Source organism: Citrus clementina, unplaced genomic scaffold (assembly GCF_000493195.1).
Source record: "Citrus clementina cultivar Clemenules unplaced genomic scaffold, Citrus_clementina_v1.0 scaffold_1, whole genome shotgun sequence".
In the NCBI taxonomy this organism is placed as follows: domain Eukaryota; kingdom Viridiplantae; phylum Streptophyta; class Magnoliopsida; order Sapindales; family Rutaceae; genus Citrus; species Citrus x clementina.
Window position 1 is genome coordinate 28,095,133 of NW_006263303.1, and position 23,907 is coordinate 28,119,039.

Below are 23,907 nucleotides of genomic sequence, written 5' to 3' on the forward strand. Positions count from 1 at the left end.
CTGAAGTCAGATTACATGGACATGATCCAGGATAAAACTTGAGCTAGCTAGTTCAAAAAAGGAACCACATACATGTATAGTAACTACTATAAATTAGAGTGTGTGAATTATTGTTGATATATATAGGAAAAGAATCGCAGTAAAGAGAGACATGCCTTTCTCTTTTTCATTATTGAACAAAAATAGATATCTGAGAAAGCTTATTTTTCTCTCATTAAGTTCATATTATAAGATATGAACCGAGAGATTACATTAAAAACTAATAACAATGAACATAATTTTTTCTAATATTTCTTCCTTTTTAATAAATGAAATCAAAGTCTAATTATCCCAGCCTTCTTCAATCAGGAATCACCTTCAAAAGAATTATTATCTCCTTCTGATCTTGACACCTAAGTGAAGCTCACCAACAACCGCGGCCAAGTATTCACAGAGAACCTAATTGTTTGATTATTTATTTATATTAAAAAAATAACCATAATTAAGGATAAGGTTAACGTGTATTCTAAAACCATAATATTAAGAAAGTGTTTTCGCAACAAGAATCTTAGAAAGTTCTTTCAAAGACTCTGGATGTCGAAAATCTTTCTTGATATGTATGTATCCTTAAAGCACATGTTAACAGAACCCTGATGATATAATAAATGTGAAAAAATAAATAAATAAAGAACTCGTAATTAAGCGTCAAAGTCGCATTGAAACATCGGTGGAACGAAAGAGTTGAGCTCACGAAAGAAGACATCATCATCATCATCTCCTTCCCCGAAATTGCTGGAATCTTGACACCCACCAAAATACGTCTGTATATCTTCAGGGAAGCTGCACTGGAACGGGTCAGAAGACTCCGTTGACGGAGTTAATGATGAGCAATGATGGTTGTCAGCTTCCGACGATGAGGTCATCTCCATCATCTCCTTGAACTTTGACGATTGAAGGAGAAGCCCCAGGGCTGACGTGGCACTCACCGGTCTCACAACAGGCTGATGATAATGATCAGTCAATAATGTTGTCGTGGGTGGTTGATCCCTCACTGTTGATCCGCTTTGGTTGTTGTTGTTAAAGAAGCTTGAGTTCGATTCTTGATGATTATAATCACTATTATTTCCGTTGTTGATTATTGACGAAGATGATGGTGACGTTGTGTCAATCAAGTGAGGATTAATTTGATGATTAGGTTTCAGCCACTTGATGTAACGACTGAGATCAAAGTTGGTGACTGCGTTTAATCCACGGTACTCAATGGCTGCCATATCGTATGCGGTGGCAGCTTCTTCTTGTGTAGCTGAAAAAATAATTAATTAATTAGACAATTAATTAGGAGGTGGAAACTAAAGCTATGAGTTGAATTTTTATGTATATGTTTTGATTGAAAGTAAACATACATTAATTAATTAATTGTTTGGGTTTGATGTACCATTCCCAACAATTTGACTGCGATGTGTTATTTACTATATTAAAGCTATAGCTACTTGTATCTGCATGCTAATAAATGGATACATTTCACTTAGGGTTTGCTAACTACCAATTAACTAACTCTAACTATATTTGATTGGCTTCATCGTAGCTTCAAACAAAAGCAGTTAGCCATTTGCCATGCAGACAAGTTATGCAACAAATGGGCCTTCGAAAATTTATATTCCAAGTCAAGTGATTTGACACTACTTCAACATTTTTTCACATTAAAATATAACATCACTTAAATAATCATGATTTTAGTTTAAAACCAATTAATTAAATATGATTAATTTGAGACATTACCATAAGTTCCAAGATAAAGATATTTGTTTCCAAACACTCTTCCAATCCGGGCTTCCCATCTACCATTATGATGATGCCTGCACCAAAATAGTTTTTTTTTTTTTTTTTTTTTGGGGGTGGGGGGGGGGGGGGGCGGTGATAAGGTAATTATCAATGTGGAGAAAATTTTTTAAAAAAATTATACAAAAATATTGAATAGAAAATAAAATTATTAGTACCTTGCAACACCTCTATATTTTGAAACTCCTCTAGAAAATCCACTGCTTTTCCTACAATTTTTCATCTTGATGTTACAAATATTACAAATTTAAAATTAAATAATCTTTTAACTTTTAGAATCAAGAACTCTGTACCTTCTTAATGATCCAATATATTCTTCTCTGGACAGACCCTCCATATCCTTCAATTCTTTTTGGTACGTTGACAGCTAAAACAAATCAATAATGTTTGTATAAGCTTTACTCTTTGATGAAAATCAATATTAATCTATCTTAACAGATGCTAATGGTATTAAAGAGACAGAGATTTACAGGAAAGTTAAGAATAGTGTCTGGGCCCCAATACTTGAGTGCAGCTAAGTCATATGCATGTGCTGCCGCTTCTTCATCGTCATAAGCACCTAAAAATCAATTCATTTCACATTGAAAATCAGAGCCTTTGAAAATTTTCTTCAATTATTTCCATGTCAAGAAAATGCATGAAATGAACTTACTTACCGAGATAGACTGCATTTGAGTAGAATTAATGGCCAGCGAAACCACCACCAAAAAAAGGAACCCAAAACAGAAAGCAAAACTATTATCAATAAAATTGCTACATACCGATCTCAAAAGAAACATAAGAATATCCTTATGTAAAGACAAGATTCAAGCAAGAAAATGAAAACCTTGTCTTCCTTTCTTATTTTGTGATTCATTCCAACAATTCTTGTCCCACAAATGAGCTTCGTATCTACCCGTCCAACGATGCCTGAAACATTCACAAAACACCTCATTTAACTTCTCCTCTATTCTCGACAGCATGAGGAGAACCAGTCAAACCAAAAGGATGTAATGAGCCCTGCTTATCATAACGAACATAAAGCTACGACAACAAAAAAAAGTTACGAAGCATGCACAGAACCTAAATCAAATTAAATTTTAAAGTGGTACATATGCTTGCCTAGTGACGCCTCGATAAATGGAGCTTCGTTGAGGAGGAGAGTCTCTCGGTACACTTCTCCTTGTTCTTTTCACCTTGGTCACACCATTATTGTTATTTGCGTTGCTCTTCTGGCTTTGCTGTGATAATTTCGCCATGAAGAGGAAAAATACAAGCTTTATTCGTTACGTTTGTTGTTGATGAAGAAGTGATAGCGAGAAATATGAAAAATTAGAAGTATTAAGATATATGACTGAGTCCTCCAATGAAGTGCTTTTTAAAGGAATGACAAGGAAGTGGGGCAAAAAGAATAGCGTTAAAATTGTATAGGCTGGCAACATTAGAGGCAGCCGGCTATGAAAAACAAAATTATTAAAACAATAAATTAAAATAAAACTAAAAATGGCTGTAATTTCATGGCCGTCTTTAACCGGCTTGTGTGGTCTCTTCTTCATTGTCTTCACCTAACATTGTGGTATGTATGTGCTATCACAATCGAATTGAAATCCAAATCATTTAATCCTTTCATGCTTTTATTTAGAAGCTAATTCCTTTAATTTGTTTGGTTGTCACATAATTAATGTTATTGTCAACTTTGATGTATAAAGATGTGTGTATAATATATAATCTTGAAATGTAATGATTGGAGTTGAATTATATATACCAATATTTTGGTTGATATAAAGATTCGAAGTTAAAATATCAGATTCCATTAGCTGATAAAATGAGCTCATAAATTCTTGTTCTTTAACTCTTCACAACAACAATTTGATTGAAATGTTTAACAAATCTCCGTGCACTGCACTTTTTGCTATATTAAAACAACCAAATTTTGTTGAAATCGAGTCTTAAATCTTCGAGGAAGAATTTTGAGAGACCATCTTGTACCTATTAGATCTTATAATTTTTTTTTTTCTCTTTACTACTTAGGCCTCTAATATATTTTTAATTACTCATTTCATCATAATCTATTTGAATTTTTTAAAAAAATCATATTCACCATTTTATAATTTTTTTTAAAAAAATTAACAATAAGAATGAAATATAGTATTAACTAAAAACCTAATGGATAAAAATAAATTCTAAAATAAACTACCGTGTCATTCATTTCTCTCTTAAAAATAAAGATCCATTTTTGCCCTCTTTTTTTTTTTTTATGAATAGAGAATACTCAGCTTTTGCACCATAGGTATCATAGCTAATGAATATTTAATTTGTAATTTTGTGATCTTGTGGATACAACTAACCATGTGAATAGTATTAATGTTGATATTACTTGACAATTTATCTCCTTTGTATTTTATTCCTAAAAGATTATATAATTTTATGTACCATTCTGTGGGGCCATACAAGTTTCAATTACAAAAGCATGCCCACATCCATGACCTTGGCTGCAATTAGTTAATGACCATCCATATATTTTCTAAATAATATACACTATATTTTAACAATTAATATATATATGGAAAATTTGGTAACTCAACTTGTAGATCACCTAATTGCAGCAAAAGAAGAAACATGAAAAATTGATTAACAAAAAATTGACCAGTAGCCATTTTGAAGATTTCAGCGTCCAAATTTTCCCAATTATATTCTTTGTCCACAAATGATTTTCGTAAGATCTTAGCTTGAAAATATATCTTTTTTGATTTATTATAACATGTGACACAATCTATAATTAAATCACTAAAACTGATAGTCGCGAGCTCATTAATTAGGGTGCGCTAATTATATATGCATGTCAAGGTAAATATCTCCGTAAAGAGTACATTAATATCTTATGGTTCATAAATTGCGAATTAAAAAAAAAACATAAAGTAATGCTGTCCTACATATCAAAATTTTATCCCAAAACTTCATCGCAAATAATGTAACATTCATTCACTAGTTAGTGAGATAATGTAATTATTTAACTTAAAAATTAAGAAAAAATATTAACCACTTAATGAATGACACATCGAATGTCTTATCATTTAAAATGAAGTTTAGGATAAAAATTTGAGATGTCTATCATTTGCTCAAAAATATAGAGGCACTATTAGCCTTATCCCTGGGCAATGAGAAAGTCTATGTTATATTCCTTATTTTGATTTACAACCATCTGTTGATATTAAATCATTTTGTATTTATTTATTGCAAGCACCATTTTCTTCGACAATTTTTCAAAATACATGGCGTGACATAATTTTATAGTGTTGTTTCCAATAAAATTGTTCAAATTGAATATTCAATTGGATTTTGGATTTTGGAAATCTTGGGCTGTGGAAAATCGGCCACTTCCAAAAGACAATGAATGGGTTGGTTTAGTATAGAGATGATTATGCGGCTCAAGAGAGGCCCATGTCCACTCACCCGAAGAATTCACGATTTCTACACATAATGAGTAGAGGGACTCTTCAATTGGAGTTTTATTTCATTTTTTAAATATATATTGCAAAATTACTGATATTATATCAACTTTTTTTTTGAGAGACTGACAATATAGTGTTAAGTTTGGATAATCAGACCTATAATGACCAAATTCCTTATAAATTACGATTATTCAAAAGAAAATACTTTGTACATGAGGCAATTTGAATCCATGTGGCAAAAAAAGGAAAAAGGACAAGGATCGTACATCTTAGGAAATAGGAAACAAATATTGAGACCACGAGGATGGTATATACAGAGAGAAGGAGTATAAATAAAAAATAAAAAAAAAGTTAACATACATTTATAGTTTTAAATTAAATTCTATTGTACCAAGTTGACAAATAATAATAATAAACATAACCAATATTGTTTGTTGAACTAATAAATAGTTGTTGTTATGATTCCAGCAGTATCCTGTATTCCAAAATCCAAGTTTTAATTTTAATTCCAACTTATGTGAAATTCATTAATTAAATGGTAGTTCAGTAATTTTGTAAGTTATGAAATTCATTATGCAATAGACGGACGACACATAATATTAAGATTCAAGTCGAGACTTAAAATATTGGGATTACTAACATTATTGATTTTAATTCAAAATTGTTATTTTTTAATCTAGCATTCAGACCCACGATGGCTGAACTACTTCACCTAGATGATTGTAATTACTGGCAAAAAGCCAAATTCTCACCCTTTATATCGCCTGAAAGACTCAATATCTGCATAATTCTCCAAGATTATTTTGTGCATAAAATTTGGCCAACTACCTTAAAGGATTTAGTCATAACTATTTTAGGTCAACTTCCTCAAACTTGATGTCCACTTTATCACGAATTCTCCCTACAGAGTTCCATGGAATTGTAATTATATATATACTTGAGGTCCTGATCTTTATGAATTATATCATGCCTCCACTTTTTCCTTAAGCCCTTGAGAAGAGTTGACAGAAAAATTATCAAAATAACTAATTAATCCTTAAAGGTAAAAGACATTTTTAACTTTACATTATAAGATAATAAAACAAGATTGAAAAATAGAAATATAGGGGGTCAAAAAAATACTACCAGTCTCGAAAATAAAACAAAACCCAGCAAACTCACTCTTCAAAATCAGAAGTCAGTAATCCAATGCCAAATCCATGACCAGCGAACCAAAAATACAAAATCTCAACCCCTCCAATAACTCATTAAAACTACCATCAACAAGACCTTTATTTCCATTTTGCTTAGCTAAATGGCTGTTACTAGTTACTATTGAGTCAGCTGTCAAAATGGACAAACTGAGCACACTCAAACAATATATACCCATTTGCAGAATTGAGTGGTTTCTAAGGAAATAAACAAGAGGAAGAAGATGGAGATTTTGGTGATGGTGATGAGTGCTTCGGTGTTGGGATTTGAGTCTAAGTTTTGATAATGATTCCTGTGAGCAAGATAAGGATTTACAGATCCGTAAAGAGAAGATCGACTTCCAACCCAAGACAATTAATGCCTTGGCACTTTATAATATAATTTTAAAATATAATTTACTTGTAGATATCGTTACAATCAAGGGAATTAATGTTTAAATTAACCTTAATGACATCGTCATAATTAGTTAACAGTTGTTAACGGTAATGCTCATCATCATTATCAATACCTTAAAGTTGAAGCTGGGGATAATTAATTGGTGCGAATACTTTTTTGAATGGAGCTTGTGCACTTCAAATTTGAATGATTTGGCCTATCGACCTGGCTTCTTGGGTGTTACTTTCTTTGTAAGTGATTTGCTTCTCAATTAAGGGTTTAATGGTATTTTAAAAATTATAAAAGCGTCACGTTTTGAGTTTCTTACTCTTTTAAGATCTTAAATTTTTTTTAGTATTACTCATATTACATGAAATTTTTTAATTTATTTATATTACTTACGCCTACTCGGCCACTTCACTCACATTTTATAAGAAAGAAAATTGTCTCCAGTCAATTATGAATTAAACCATTATAATTATTTTTATAGGGTTCGAATATATATATATATATATATATAGTTAATTAGATATATCGTGAGAATATTTTTGTCATGAATCTCTCTCGAAATTATTTTTCGATCTTTCTTCTTCCGAATAAAAGTTAGACAAATTCTCACGCAAAATGACCCAGCTCAAGAAAGTTTTGATGGGAAAATGAAATGAGTGTGTAGGTAGATCTGCTTTATAAAATGCTTGAAGCCAAAGAGATAAAGCTTTCGTGTATGTTTCCACATGTTCAGAATGAAGAAACTTTCCTCTTGATTACGTATGATCACTAGATTCACATTTCTCACCTTCCTCTAGATTTTTCTTCTGGAGTTGTAACAAAATCTCAGTGATTTACAAATAATAATAGTAAAAAGCTTCTAAGGATGCGAGCTCGGCTATTTTTTTTTTTTTTCTTTTAGTGCAAATATCTAATGAAACAATAAAATAATGGCATCTTTATCTTTTAAATAAACTAAAACGCACGATTAGTGATTAGAAAATCAGTTTTCTAAAGCATAGAAAATCAGTCTTGTTCATGTGCCAACACAGTAATGTCAATCTTTATATCAGGACTTGCTCACTTATTTATTTTTTAAATTAAAAAAAAAATCAGAAAACCCTCTTGTATATCTAACTAAATCCTTACATTGATTAACTATCAAATAAAATAGCATGCTTTAAATTCATTTTCGTAAGTTTTGCTCCTATGGAATCCATACAAGCTAAGCAATCTGCAAAAGGAAATAGTTCATTAAGACATTAAAGAGAAGCAACCGTTTAGCTCCCAATAATTTGCCGCCACGTTTAGAAATGTTACATATCATATATATTTTATTTTATTTTATTTTTTATAAAAAAAAAAAATAGATATCATATTTCACATTGCGTTTGCTTGTTACTATTGTAAATGCTAACTTTCTAAAGACTAATAGATTTACACGCAGCCATTTGGTTTCTATATAATTCATTCACACATCACAACAAGTACTCACGACACATACATAATCGACCACACTAAACATTTCAAATCCGCTGGATTCACTCAATCGCCGGCCGATCTCTCGCCGGAAAAGGAATCCCACTTGGGAAATTCCGGCGAGGCCAAATATTTTCAACCATGAAGCAGCAAATGAGAAAAAAAGGTGGCAAGATGAAGCAGCTGGATGGTGATTCGTTATCAATAGAGAAAAGCAAGAACAAGAAGAATGATTATATGATTATGAAAAAGGAGAAAAGATTGGTGAAGTTTCAAGAGCTGCCTGATTATATGAAAGATAATGAATACATTTTGGATTATTACAGATGCGAATGGCCATTGAAGGACGCCTGTCTCAGTGTTTTCTCTTGGCACAATGAAACCCTAAACATTTGGACGTAAGTGAATTTAATTATATTTTTCTTTAATTTAATTATTTTTTTAAAGAAAAAATAAATAAATTCTTGGCGCAGGCATTTGGTGGGGTTTTTCATATTTGCAGTATTAGTGGTGATGAGCTCAATGGAGAAGCTGGAGCTTGAAAGTTCTTTCATCATGAAGAAGTTTTTCTCCAGGTAAAAGGAAAATGAAGATTATCAGGACTTGGTTGCAATTTCCATATTTGTTTTGTCCATTTTGGTCCCTTAGAAAAGTTTCTCGAAATTGATTATTTGGTTTGTGGGACCCAGGCCGGGAGAGATTTTTGGACCGTTCGTGCCGATGATGATGATGAAAAACGACACGATGAACGTTTCGGATAATCACATGATGTTTCCGGTGAGTTCCTCTGTTGTTACAATTTCTTAGTTGGCGTATAGAATTATTTTAGTGATCACGTATTTTATGGTTTTACAAATAAATACATAATGTTTTCATTTCTATCAGAAGAGTCCTCCTGACCAAAAGTTTTATCATAATGATCTAAATTCCCTTTACAAAATTGAATTTTGAATTTGGTGATGTGAGAACATGTAACCTAACATTCTTCATGCCACTTGGACACCGAAACTCATTTAATATAAATGAGAACATAGTTGGTCCATTTGTATTTTTCAATGAAATATTTAGTTTTTACAAATCCTAGTGTTAACTATCTTTGAGTGTTCTGAACAAGGACGAGTATCCATTGATACAAATATAAACTATGTCGTTATTTATGAAATAAAAGAATCTTAGGGACCCATATGTTATTACTCCCTTTTCTTTTAAAGAAAATTTTGGTTGGGTAATTTCTTTTATTCAATTGTGGCTGAGATAAAATGGGCGGGGCAACATGACAGCAGAGAGATGAGACTATCACAGATAGGGCCCAGAAAGCGAGATATTCCAAAGCCCAGAAGATTGGCTGATAAGTGGGGCCAGGCACCATGTGATCTTTTGATGCTTTTGACGTTTTTTTCAAAATGTCCTCATTTTTTTTGGATTTTTTAAATAATTTTTTTTGTTTAGATATGCTTTCCAAAAAAGAGATTAAAAAAAAAAGATAAATTATTGTAAATGACTTTCATTTTCCTAAATATTTTATATTTGTTCTAATAAAAGGTCATGCAAGCGTGTAGGCAGGTGTAGGGTTTTGAAAGGGTCTCCTCTTTTTCATTTTAATTTCAGTAAATGCAATGAATTAGGGTTTCATATTCCACATGGGTGCTTTCAATTTTCATTGAAAGCTTGCTGACTTGCTCAATCAATTTTGGAACCATTTATTAGTCAATACCTTACCATTCGCTCACTTGCATATTGTAATCTTAAAATTTAGTTTCATAAGTATTATAAAACTCAGCCTGATTTTGAAAGTTTTGGTAAATTTTGATTGTAAACGTCAGTTAAAGAAAAGAGGTAAAAACAGAACTGCTATTTGACTATGTATAAAGCCTGGGGGGCAAGGAATTGTTTTCATGATAACCCCCCAACCAAAAAAAAAAAGGGCTCTTCTACAATATGGCCCCTGAATTGTGGATTCTGGTTCTTAAGCAGACATGAGAGGGACTTGTACTAACTTTCTGATTCTAACGCGATCATATATTATTGGACATAAATTATTGGATGGTGCTCTATTGAAAATGGTATTGATGTCGTTTTCAGGGTTCACTCATGAATAACATTACAGAGCCATCAGGTTTCCACGTACGTGAACAAGTTACTCAAGAAGCAATTCCAAAGTGGCCTTGGTTTGTTTTCTTATTTGGTGCAATGGGTTGCTTAATTTGCAGCTCTCTTTCTCACCTTCTTGCTTGCCACTCTAGACGCTTTAATATCTTCTTCTGGCGCCTAGATTATGCTGGAATCTCCCTCATGATCGTCTCCTCCTTCTTCGCTCCCATCTACTACACCTTCTACTGCCACCCGCAAACCCGATTCCTTTACCTTACTTCCATAACCACGCTGGGAATCCTCGCCATCATCACCCTGCTTGCACCTGGTCTATCTTCTCCCCGTTTCCGCTCTTTCAGGGCCTCACTATTCCTTGCCATGGGATTCTCAGGTGTGATACCCGCAACTCATGCACTCATCCTCCATTGGGGTCATCCGCATGTATACATTTCCCTTGGATACGAGCTTGCTATGGCGGTCTTATACAGTGTAGGAGCTGGCTTTTATGTTGGCAGAATTCCAGAAAGATGGAAGCCTGGTGCATTTGATATTGCAGGGCACAGCCACCAGATTTTTCATGTGTTTGTTGTCTTGGGGGCACTTGCTCACTGTGCTGCCACATTATTCATTATGGATTTTCGCCAGGGATCTCCTCCCTGTGTTTCTTAGACGTTTTAAATTTAGCTAGAGATTAATCATATTCGGGACAACTTTTAGTCCCTGTCAGCAGTTTTATTCAAAAGCAATTCATGTTGCACTTGTAACTTCTGAAAAATAGTATATAACTACTGTTAAGAAATCACTTGACTCAAGAATTAGTAAGGCAGAAGCAGAATCAAACACAGTAAGGAGGGAATATTTGAAGACAAGACTTGTCGTTCAAAACTAGCTCTGGTACCATCACAATTAACCACTAGATCGAAAGCTTAAAATTTGAGCACTTAATCTTTTCTCTACTTATTCAGGCAAGTTGCATAGGGAAGTATGCTAAAAGATTTCACCAAAAAAGCAGTTATTTGCCGAATCTGTTACAAGCCGATTCTTACATTTCAAACATTTAACTTCCGGACATCAAAGTTCTGTCTACAGACCAACTATTGAGCAGTAAGATTACAACAGGTTATCAGAAATTGCATTTAGCTAAAGGCAACAAAACTGAAACTTTACTAATTATCAGTGCATATCTTACATGCAGCCAATAGTCCTAGTATGACATAACAGGTACAAAATTCTCGAATTTATTGCTGTTTAAATTAATAAAAAAGAATAAAAGGAAAAGACATGAACTGACCAGAGAACTACTCAAGGGATCCTTCTTGGTGACGGTATATCTTTTACATACCAGCTGCTGAACAATATCTTTCTCACTGCAGCAGACCCAAAGTACCAAAAAAATCTTCACGTTGCCTGGTACACTAGTCAAAAACTTCTAAGTAGAATAAAATATTCCTGTGAGTCCCAGCCTCCAGTGTCTTGTATATAGCTTCTGTCATCTCTCACAGCTATACAACCCTCAGCTGTGAACCACTCGCATAGTATTTAAGAAAAATTAAAGGCCTTCAACTTGTAACCTCAACTATTTCAGCTTCACTGTCGCTGTAATCTCCCCAACACTTGCTTATTTTTTCTTCAACTGGTTTATCATTGAAAATATCCTTTGCCAAAACTGCGCCGCTGGTCACTGGGGCTACATCCGTTGGTTTCTCTTCAACTACAGGATTATTGCTCTCATTGTGCACGTATGAATCTTCAGTAGGTTTTTGCTCAGTTGGCTGAGTCTCAACCTTACTTTCCACCGAGGACTTCTCATCATCAGGGTTGATTTCAGCTCCAACATCAACAATTATAACACCAGCAGAATCTACTGAATCAATAGGAGCAGGAATCCCATTTTGAGTCAGTGGCATACCATTCATAAACCCATTAGGCATAACTGGAACACCATTTGGGGATACAGCGAAACTGTTTGGAGACACTGGCATGCCATTTGGAGAAACCGGATAGCCATTAGGAATCCAAGGTTGGCTTGGTACAAACTCAGCTGCATGTGGGTTCATAATTCTTGGAGGGCTGAAGTGATTTACTTCTGCAGTATGTTCAGCATTAGGAAAACTAAGTTGTTTACGTGGGACCCTATTTCCAGATCTGTTATAGCCACCAGACAGTCTTGGACCGTAAGGAACTCGAGCTGTAGCAGACTGATGAGGTGATCTACGGACAGGATTAACCTTAAGCATTGGAGGTATATTCACTGGTGGAGGAAGAATACCTCCATGATCTTTGAAAGCAGGAACAACAATAGAACCAAAAACTGGAACTGTGGATGGGTTAAATGGCGGTGCAGCAGCAGAAAGTTTTGTTGTTGTCTCCTTTACCGTTTCTACTTCATCGCGCTTTTCTACTTGAGCTGGCAATGGATTGACACCGATGTCATCATTTGGTAGTTCTTGCGGACTTTCTGTTACTTTCCCTTTAGGAAAAGAAGCATCCTGTTCTGGTAACAAAGTTGATTTCTCGGTTAAAATGGTCTGAGGTTCCAGATCAGGGGAAGCCTCTATGCATCTCTGCAGTGATCCTGACTCCAAGCCATCGATTTTAGAAGGATTAACGTTTGAATTCTTCAAAGGATCTGAATTTTCAAATCCTAGAACTTCTACATTTCCAGCTTCTGTATTTGTGGTTCCAACTGCAGCGCCTATTACTTCTTTTCCAGCCTTTGCTGCTGTATCCACTAATGCAGAATCCCTTTTTGTCTGCAAGGTTTCACCTGAGTCCCTGACTTCTGTCTTTTCTTCTTCCTTGACAGAGTACTTTGTTTCTCCCTCAGAAACCACGAGTTGGTTTTCTTCTGCGGGCTTCACAGCTGTCACATCACCTGGGGTGACCACCGACATTGCTGCCTCCTGATTCACCTGAGAACTTGATTCTATGGCAGGATTCCCTTTTGGAAACTGTTCAGCCACGGCCTTCACAATTGTTCCGGGAGGAGCCAAAGCAACTTCTTTGTAGGAGAAAAGTTTCCCAGCTGCTTGAACACCCATTGAACTTGCAGCAGGAGCAGACTTGGCAAGTAGATCGGTGGAAGCTGGGCTAGCTGGGGATGATTTATCTGCTCCTGCAGTGGAAATGCTTGCAGCTTGTAACTTAGGACTGAAGCTTGAACTTTTAACAAACTTTTTGGGAACAGGAAGATTAGATCCAGATGTGGCAGCAGATTCACTTGGAATCGGTTTTGGGGATGTGAAATTAATGGGCTTTCCTCGATATCTTGATGACTGAGATACATTTGTAAAGTTAGTATCTAGTTTTGCTAGGCTTGGCCTCCTTGAACCAGAAGATCTGCGAGCTGTAAGTGAGCGACCCTTGGGAACAGCTTCCTGCCATCCTTCATCTGAATTCTCCTCTTGTTCAAGGTCATCATTTTTAATCATTATCGATTGATCTGGGAGACCTGAATCAGATTTTTCAATCTTAGGTTCCAACAAATGAACCTCAGATTTATTCTCTTTATCACTTGAGTTCTCCACTACAGGAGAAGTTGGTGACACAATTTCGTCCTTCTGATATTCGTCCGAGACAGTTTCGCAAGTTTGGCCAGGTTTGCCTTTGAGCTGCATGATGAAGGAAAAACTATTAATAAGATTATTTCTGCACAGAGAAAAACAAGCAGGATGAGCAGTGTAAAGAATGAAAGTTGGGATAATTATCATCTTATCACCTTTGCACGAGCTTTCCTTTGGGCATCTCTTGCTTTAGAGTCTGTGTCTGGTGCTATGTAATCCAAAAGGTCTGAAACACTGATTCAAGATGGGAAACTTTAGTTAATACCCGGTGGTTCAGAAGAACGTCAATTTAAATTTGAGCACTGTTTATATTTTAGCATTGGAATTAAAACTCTGTTGAAGGAAATGAAATGATATGCAAGGATATATTATTCTGCTCTGACATTGTTACCTTAAATGACCTTTGCTGGATATTGAGGCATCTGGCTTTGGGGTACCATTGCGTGCAGCTTCTTGCTGCTCCAAAGCCTTAGATTCAAAGTACTCGAGCCATGCAGCAGCATCCTACAAAGTTCATTGTATGAGAAGTTGAAAAACAAGGAACATCATAAAATAATATTCAATCATCATACAGCAAAACTGAACCTACCTGTGTCCGCAGATCCTCAGACCCAAGTTTGGCCTGCAGTATTTGCAGGGTAGTTTGTTCATGCTGAACACTTAAGGAGTATGCCTCCATCAAAGAGAGAGCAATTGCTATGGCATGGTAGCTGGCAGCAGTCTGAAGAAACCAGAAAAGTATTTAAAGCAAATACAATCGAATGATCTAAAGTATGGGACTAACCATATTAGTCCAGAACCAAGCTACTCACCTGCCTGAATCATGTTTTAATTTTGAATGAACCTTAGAGGCCATCATTCAACCTAATTATTTCTAAAATTTCTTTTATTAGTCATAACATATTAAAATAGACTTCCATCTTGCAAATCTAATCAAAGTAAAAGCATTAAAGCACTAGTTTTATAATACCATGCTTCTAAAATGCTTCCTCTGTGAGAGTAAAAATATTACCTGTATATGATCAGCTCCAAGTAGTCTTTGGTTACACTTCAGAGCTTCGTGTAGGTACCTAAGAGCAACATGGACATTCCCCAAACCTTCTTCCATCATTGCTACGTTAATGTAGGTGGCTGCCGTATTTGGATGAGAAGGACCGCATGTTAAATGCAAGAGATACAATGCGCGATTGACATACCTAGAATAAGGAAAACATGTTTGTAAGTTCACAATAGGATATCCGCTATATTATAGAGAATCATGAGGAATAGCCCTAATAAAAACATAATAATCTAGAAAAATAAGTCAATAAGAAATCTATAATAACTCACTTCAAGGCTAACTCTGTATGTTGAAGTCGATAGTAAAAGACAGCTAGGTCTCCATAACTCTTCATTGTATCTGGATGATCAAGTCCAAGTTCTCTCTCATTTATATCCAGTGCTTTTTGCTGGTAAATGGTTGCCTAATGATGTGAAAAAGGTCAGCATTGAACAGAAAAGTTAAAAGAACTTGCATGATAAACGATGTCATATTTCTACAAAGTTAAGAATGTAACTTAAACTAGAAAACTTTCTGAGGTCAGAGTTGTGCAGGAATATGTCATGCATTCAGTACTGATACTTCTTTCAAATTATGGTCTACTATAAACAGACACCAGAATACCATGTTCAAGGTACTAAAATAACAACTGCAATGGGCTTGAGTTTCTCCAGACATGAGTGGCCAGCACAACAATATCAGCCATCTGATGCATGCATACTAGTATTTAAATGTTTCAAAGCAATTACCTGATTAAAATCCCCTGTATGGTAGAGCACTACAGCCAGGAGACTATATGCTCCAGCTGTCATTCGATGGTAAGGACCACAAACTGACATAAGCTTCGAAAGTGCCTTCAAGATTCAATATGGAACACTGGTTCAATTTGCCATTGCCGCTAGTAAAATATACTGAAAAGTGATAAAGAGAAAGAAGCTATCCAAACCTTAGAGCCATAATTAACAGCATCCTCCAATTTTCCTTTGTCCAAAGAAGTCTTCGATGATTCAAGTAGTGTTCGCCCATCTGCAGATGAACATGCAACATGCTGTAGGGAAGAATAAAATTTGTTATAAAACTGAAGTGTACTACAAGTAAGATCATAGTCTGCTTCTAATGGCAATACAATGTTACCTTATAGACAGGAACAATGCTTATGATATCCGATTTTCTAAAAGGAGATTCAGAGTCCATATCATAGTCCCTAGGAACAAGCTCAAGCCCAACCTGACAAAAGAATACTTCACTAAGAAACCCAGAGATGGAGTATATTCATTCTAAGGTACACCAAAGAGCAGCAAAAGGGTCTAATCACAAACCTTATGAGATAACCCACGAAGAATGGAAAATTTTCTCAGGTCCGGGCAGCTTTCATGATTCCACCGCCATCCAAATCTTCTTAAAAGGAAAGTCTCCACCCATTTCCATTTTAACATATCTTCATTAGTGATATCTTCATCGGCATTTGCAGATGGTGTTCCTAACAATATGTTCAAACATGCTGCTATTGATGCAGCCAAGTCAGCAACGTTGTCAACTGCTGCTACAACAGCTTGCAATATGTGTTTATAAGCTCGAACAACCATCTCATGTACACATAGCGATTGAACATGAGGTAGCTTGTCTGCCAGTTCAACCTAGAATGTTCCCAGGAAAATTGGAAAAGAAAAGAAATTAAAAGTGAGCAAGAATGAAAACAACGTAGAAGAGAAGGAAGAGTGTAGTTAAAATTTTATAATAGGGGGACACCAAACATTTCTTAGTAGTTACCAGCATCCACACACTTCTCAATAAAAATATGCAATCTCATATAAAGCAATGGTAGAGAACAAGAAGATGATAAACAAATTGAAGTTTTTCTTGGCTGATTGATTATTTTAGGACTCTCAATCCCCTATTTCACCTCCCCCTGCTAACCCTTTCTCTTTGAACAACTTTGAACAACTTTAGTGACAAACATAACTTCTCTTCTGTCACCATATAAACAACAATCATTGCTTAGCTCTTTGATACTTGGTAAGATGAAAAACTGCAAATTACTTTTTCAAAATGTAATTTTACTTTACCCAATGTGAATTGCTTCTTCTAGAGAAGAGATAGTGTATAGGAAAACTGAAAATAATCATGCCCTAACCTTCAACCATATGAATTTTCAATTACTGTCTGTAACTGTTTTATAGTATATTTGACTACAATAACTATGTTCTTCTCTTTGCAGTTTCTTCCTGTCTATATCGAGGGCAAAGAAAAATCAACCAGCCTTTACTAGAGGTAGAATGTCATTCGTTAAGTTGTGGCATAAGAAGTTTAAAAAATGAATAAGGTAATGAACAAGAAAATACAAGAAATAAAGAAATTACCACGCGTCCCAAGGAGCACATTTGCAAACCTCTGGTATGCATAAAATCTGTCAATGTTCTTCCATCAACTGGTGAAAGTTCTAGGGAGCCAAAATCTGCTACCTGATAAATTTGGGTGATACCAACCAGATATATTATCCGCAGAAAATCTCAGGGGAAATGAAAAGATGGTAATAGGGAACTAACCAGTTTTGGAAGTGCAGTATCAGCATAGTATTTATGCGCCATTTCAATCAACTCATCAGGTGACTGCCACACAAACAAACAATTACAATGGAAAAAGGTAATGGAAAGACTACCGAGTTTAATAAGCATGTAAGGATAAAATCTTGAACTACATTGGAAAACTAGAAAGATAGATGATTTTAAGAAAAATTATTGATCAAATCTTGTTATCCAGAGAAGCAGTAAGCAAACCTTAAGGTGAAGACCAGTTTCTGATTCTTTAAGGCGCAAATAAGCTGATTCAGAAATCAGCTTTTTCCACAATTCTTCCATTTCCTCATCTCGTTTCTCCAATTCCTTCTGATCAGTAGCATCAGATTTCTTATTCATGTCAAGGTTGTTATCTGCAGGAACCTGCTTTCCCTGCTCAGTTTTGTTGATTCTGCCATCTGTTTTCTTCTTTATATCCTTCAGCAGTGCACCTTGCTTTCCAAGACCCTTGACAGCAGGCTCAAGCTTAGGTTCTTCAGTTTTCTTGGATTCATTTTTCCCAGAAGCCTGATTTTGCAAATGTTGCACCCAACATGCTCCTAGCTCCCATCTTATAGATCTGGTATGTTTGGAGGGTTCTTCTTGCAACTTCAGCAAACTATCCTCTATTACTTTCCGTACCAAAGACCTAGCCGACCGCAAATTCTCGAAATCTGTACTCTGAGATCGCTGAAATGCACTAGAGCTTTGAGGGGAGGATGACTTGTGCAATAGCATCCGCAAGCTGAAAAATGATGCCAGGAAGAGTAGTAAATAAGGTACAATTCCGTGTGTACATTATTCCTTTCATTTTAATGTATCCTAAGGTGTTCAGGCGTGTGTGCATGCCCATGGATGGGAATTGATGGAAAAGTTAGTCAGATAGATGTGTACTCTATTGTGTATCAAGTTAAAGTATCCAACAAAACAAGCGTTTTATTAGTAGCGCATCTTCAGTCCACAATCATACACTAAGCCAAGGTATTAGCTGACCTATTCACATTCAAGGCATTTGCACCTCCTTCAGTCTGGTCCTCAATGTCAATGTCCTGCGGAATAGGATGTCCATCCCAATTCACCTCTGCTGAAACTTTTACAACAGCTGTATAACCAGAATGTCTGATAATCACAACGCCCAAAGTAGAAGTGTCCTGCAAGACCAAAAGACGAAATCAACTATTAAAACAACCTACTTCAGTAAATCGATATAAGCATTCAAAGCAATGTAGCCCTCACGTGAATAGTTGTGCTCTCATCAGCTGTTATGCCTTTTAGTAAATTTCTCTGAGTAAGGTCTTTTTGTGACATGCCAAGAACCTGACTTCCATCATTTTTACAGTCCAACTTTACACTAGCATCTGGCACATCTCTTGCCACCTTAATAATTAAATCTCCAACTCTTTCCTCATGCACAATTGAAGCAGCAGGATCATTTAAAGAGTGCTGGTTACTCTCAATGAGAGTTTTTATTGCTGCAACAGCTTTAAAAAGTGATATGTCGACAAATAAACTGTGAAGTAAAAAGGCTTTGCGATCTCGAATTTGCCTCTCTTCTGCTGTTTTGCAAGGCATTGCTGCCAAAATTGCAAACTCTCTTGCCCACTGCCTGTTATCATGTTTACCATCTCTTCCTTGCCCACCTCCACTTCCTCCCCAGTTTTCATCTTCCACAGGAAGATGTGGGAAAATAGATGGGTTATCAGCAACAACTGGGGGGACAACCCATGTGTTTGCCCGAAAACCATAAGGAAGGTTGCCAAACTGAAATGGATACACAAAACATAAAATATATATAAGTGTAAAATCGTTTTCTCGATGGGATTACAATAAAAATTGTGAAAAACTATATCTAGTAAAGTATGCGCATGCGTACTTTATTGTGTTCAGTGAAAGCTTTCATAAGAGCTTTGTATGCCTGCAAGCAAAGTTTATAGTTCAATGAGTAGCACAGACCTCCATGAAAAAGTAGAAGTTGCACGTACGGAAGAAAAAATATTGAAAATAAGAATTCATCGAAACATGGAGCTACATGAGTGACACATATATTGAACTTACAGCATCAAAGGGCCTGCTTATTTGCTGGAGCAAACTGACTAAGGAGTGAAAAAGAAGAGGACGTTTTCCAGCTGGGTAGAACCCTTCTCGGGAAGCGACAATTGTCATCGGCTTCCCACTGCACACCCGAACCTGCATTATTCACCCATACCCACCGAATACAAATATTAGTTTACATTGAGAGAACAAATAAACAATCATCTACATTATAACTAAAAGTCCCTCACATCAATTTGAAAGAAATCATCATCTGTTTTATCCTCGAGGAACGGACGAGTCGACCTTCGAATGTCTGCAAGAGATACACAAGCGGAAAACAACCAACAAATAATTAAGCAGCAGACTCTACACAAACAAATATTGATGATTCATTCGTACAGCCAATTTTGTTAAATTGAGTTAAAGAAATAACAACAATGTAACAGAACCACAACATTATTTACAAGCTAAACGTTGCACAATACATACATGTTCCATTTCAGGGTCTGTGAGCTCGCATCTTTTACAAATTCAAAAGATTAAAAAAAAAAAAAGAAAGCTTTTAAGAAACCGGCGTCGTTCTAAGGAAACAAATTCGAGGGCTTACATTGAAGCGGCGGAGTGAGGTGCGAGAAAGAGAAGAAATCGTAGAACTGGCCGAGTCTCGGAGGCGGACACATGGACACCGCGTCACCTTTCTCCGTAATCTCCGACGTGTCCTTTCCACTCTTCGCCACGTGTCCGACGCAAACTCCGGCTCTATTCTCTCCCGCCTTGTTAGGCTTTGAATCACCTCCATTCGGAGACGTCGGTTCGCTCTCGATATTCGAACCGGCACTGGTCCGACCGGGCGGTTTGGGTGATGCACCGAAGCTGTTTGTGCAGGCGACGATGTCAAGGAGTCGACGTATGTGAGCGACTGCTTGCTCCTCTGAGTAGTCCTCTGTTTGGAAAATTTTAAAAATTAGTTAGGGATCTGATTTGGTGTAATTAGTGTATCTTAAGTAATGATTGGCGTTAGATCTAGACCGTTGGGCTGGGAGCGAGGTGCGTAGATTGATGATTTACCTTCTTCGACGGTGAGGTGGCAGGGTTTGAGCGAGACGACATCCACTGAATCTTTGAGTTTCGATCCTCGTACCTGTAGGGGATTTCAGGATTCAGTTGGAAGCAGTTAATGTGATCGTTATTTGGCGGGTTCAACATTTTCATGCTTAAATTATATCATGTTTGTTTATGGAATTTCCTTGAATTTTAGTTTTTCGCATATAAGGTTATTTTAGATGTTGAATCAAAATACTCAAATGTTAATGTAGTGAAAAAAAAAAAGATCATTAATTAGTAATTCATTACGCAAGTACCCGCAAAACCATCTTGATGAAAAAAGAAAAAAAAAATATATATATATATAAGCAAATGTTAAGTTATAATAATTGTAATATACATTTCTCATGTGAACCACATAAATTATAAGTCTTATAATTTTATGTGGTTCACATAAAAAATATATGGTACAATTATTATAACTTAAAGACTCCCATATATATATATATATATGATAAAAGTAATATCATGGTAATCAACAGCCACCGTAAGATCAATGGACCACTTTCCGCATATCGACGACAATAAATGAACGACCAGCAAGTACATCCCAAAAAGGGACACTTAGATTGACCGTGAAAGCGATTGTATTATTTATATGAATGCAAGCAAATTATAACCGGGGGGCCACAAGCGGCGCAGGTTAGCAGAGCGTGGGCCGAAGTATAAATAATGAAATAGAGAGGGTGAGAATAATAAATAGAATTAAATAGAAGTACCTCGTGAGATAAAGTGAAGTTGGTCAAATGGCATGTCTCGACGTGGACCCCTAAAAGCTTTCTCACATCCAAGATCCTGTCTGTAGAGATACCCTTCACAAATTCGAACAAAACGTTCGCATCAAAACATTTAAAAAACTTTTATGATAATTTTTATTTCACTCATGCTTATATATGGTAATTTATCAGTTGGAGTTGGAGATACAGAATTAGAAGTGAGATTTTAGTTGCATTGCAAGTGTAATCATGTTTCTCATCTGCACTATGCCATATATCTAAAGCCATAATATAATGCAAATTTTTTTTAATAATTGAATTTCTTATTGGCTTCCGCAACGGAATTTTTTTTTACTTATTTTAAGTAATAACGAGTTCGGCAAAAAAAAAATAAAAAAAAAATCCAAAATTAGCAAATTGGACAATGGACTTTTCACCATAGCTGTATGCATGTACAAATGTTGGGCTAAAAGAGGTACCCATGTTCTATTGCCCAATGAGGTCTAAAATTCTCCATTAACATTAAGAGGATATTGGTGAAAAATCATTTGCAAAAACATCATTTCATATGCATAATTATTTTTTTTTTTTCTCTTGAAAATTTGGTGGGATAAGAATGTAAGCAACTAAAATCATATATTTATATATATATATATATATATATATATATATATAGTTCAGCCCTTAATACACAAAAATAAATAAGTAAATAATAAAGAGAGACACGGACAAGAATTTAAGAGTAGGTTAGCTTCACACATACCTTGAGCGTGACTTGTGACTCATCCGGTGTTTCGATTGTAATCTCGGTTACGGTTGGCAAAACTGCGTTATTACGAAACAACAAATTAGTTATATATAAAAAGTTTACACAATTAAAATGCTTAAATATGTAGCTTGTTAAAGAACGATAAAGTTGAAGATAAGGTTCCGTTTGGTTGCCAAGAAAATAGACGAGAATCGACAAGAAACTATAATGAAATGACTGTCATAAGCTACAAACACGTATATGGATTGACAAGATGAGGCTGTATTATTGGTTGCCAAGAAAATATGAAATGACTCTTGACGTACGAGATGAAAACACGTATTATACAGACAAAATTGTTCGTATCTGGGTATATATATATACGAGTTGCAAGCTTTTTTTTTTTTCTCAAAATCCAATTTCTCAGCGACCAAACAGAAAAGTAATAATAAAACCATAAATGAACCGAGACCTTTCTCTTCCTTCTTCTTCTTCTCTCCCTTGGCTTTGTGTGGCTTTGCCTTGCCTGTTTTCGGAGCCATTGTGCTTCCAAGTGTTGAATTGGTATTATAACTTTTCAGCTGCAGCAGGCTGAATCCAGTGACCTAGCTTCGATAAATACTATGACTACTTGAATTGAATTTATCGACCAAAATTATGTATCACCGAAACATTCTCTGTATGCAAAATTCTGACTCTCTTCAATTGGAAAAAAATAAAATAAAAAAAGTATAAACAATGTAAATGAATAATATATATATTAAGAAATTGCACCAGCAATAGCACGCAAGAACTAGAGGTGTCCGAGAGTGCTTTTACTTGGTGAAAATAACAAAGTAGGAGGTTAAATGAATTGAAGTGACGGTTACTTGCATATTAAAAGTGCTCAGATAAAAGGAAAAATAAGAAAGGAAGGAAGCTGGCTGGCTGGGGACACAAAAGTTGATGGTGTTTCAAGTAAAGAGGATGTGGGAGGAGGAGACAGCAGAGACAGATATAAGAGTGGATAGGATAAGGTGAGATTTGAGAGTGGGAAGGGAAGAAGAGCCTTTTAATTTTTCTTGTACGCAAGAATACACAAAAATAATGTGAGGCTGGCGATTTCAGGCCTCTCATTTTTTTCTTCTTTCAATTCCTCAGTAACACCTCATCGTAATCTTGATTGACCCCAGCGCTCTTTTATTTGCCATCCAACTCGATTTGGAAGATCGTCATTGGAAAGAATGGAATGCCTTATTTGGACTCTTGTTTGATGGGTTATTGTCTTCTGTGACAAGGTCCAGAATATTTGAGTGGTTGTTAATAATTGTGACTGCCATACCCGTAATCAGCGGCGAAATTAAGAGTTTTAATTTATTTAAAAAATCTTGGAAACGTACACTTCTTTTACTTTCGATTATCTTTGGGTTGTGTTAATAATACCCTTACAAAGTTAGGATCTAAAATTTTCTGTATTAATATTTTATAACGTATTATGAAATTAGACTTGTTTGAATTATTTTTATCCTACGTGTGCAATTCTATTATTTTCATATCAGCTATGTTCTTGTGAGATGTATCTAGAACTTGTTTTCTTGAGTGCTTCTCTTTTTTATCATCTTTGATACGACTGAAAATGAAAATGCACCTACTGTGTCTATTGATATAGCCAAAAAAATTTCCTTCAGTTTTTTTTCTACTTTGTTTTACAGGTAAAAAAAAAAAAAAAAAGAGGTTTAGTATATGAATTGAATGCCTTATATATATGGAATGTAACTCTGGTAGCCGAAAAAGTT

The 23,907-nt window shown here is 35.4% G+C and overlaps 3 protein-coding genes across 3 annotated transcripts; 1 reads left to right on the forward strand and 2 right to left on the reverse strand.

Moving 5' to 3' along the window:
- Window positions 1–636: 636 nt before the first annotated feature.
- LOC18053728 (AP2-like ethylene-responsive transcription factor At1g16060) lies at window positions 637–3,056 on the reverse strand. Its single transcript, XM_006453482.2, has 7 exons — window positions 2,920–3,056; window positions 2,645–2,727; window positions 2,289–2,377; window positions 2,112–2,185; window positions 1,977–2,027; window positions 1,759–1,835; window positions 637–1,282 (listed from the first exon to the last, which is right to left on the reverse strand). The coding sequence occupies exons 1-7, from the start codon at window positions 3,054–3,056 to the stop codon at window positions 678–680; spliced, it is 1,116 nt and encodes a 371-aa protein (XP_006453545.1). The 3' UTR covers window positions 637–677.
- Window positions 3,057–8,186: 5,130 nt separating this feature from the next.
- On the forward strand, window positions 8,187–11,197 carry LOC18053729 (heptahelical transmembrane protein 3). Its single transcript, XM_006453486.2, has 4 exons — window positions 8,187–8,680; window positions 8,756–8,857; window positions 8,972–9,059; window positions 10,365–11,197. Exons 1-4 carry the CDS (start codon window positions 8,424–8,426, stop codon window positions 11,040–11,042), a joined length of 1,125 nt encoding a protein of 374 aa, XP_006453549.1. The 5' UTR covers window positions 8,187–8,423; the 3' UTR covers window positions 11,043–11,197.
- A 188-nt stretch (window positions 11,198–11,385) lies between these two features.
- LOC18053731 (protein TSS) lies at window positions 11,386–22,856 on the reverse strand. Its single transcript, XM_006453485.2, has 23 exons — window positions 22,605–22,856; window positions 22,148–22,209; window positions 21,388–21,480; window positions 20,633–20,705; window positions 20,172–20,507; window positions 19,813–19,877; window positions 19,586–19,717; window positions 19,404–19,445; window positions 18,767–19,291; window positions 18,524–18,681; window positions 17,753–18,275; window positions 17,522–17,584; window positions 17,336–17,437; window positions 16,295–16,612; window positions 16,110–16,202; window positions 15,922–16,023; window positions 15,725–15,829; window positions 15,266–15,399; window positions 14,949–15,132; window positions 14,526–14,657; window positions 14,328–14,440; window positions 14,092–14,170; window positions 11,386–13,984 (listed from the first exon to the last, which is right to left on the reverse strand). Exons 1-23 carry the CDS (start codon window positions 22,672–22,674, stop codon window positions 11,933–11,935), a joined length of 5,556 nt encoding a protein of 1,851 aa, XP_006453548.1. The 5' UTR covers window positions 22,675–22,856; the 3' UTR covers window positions 11,386–11,932.
- Between the last annotated feature and the right edge of the window lie 1,051 nt (window positions 22,857–23,907).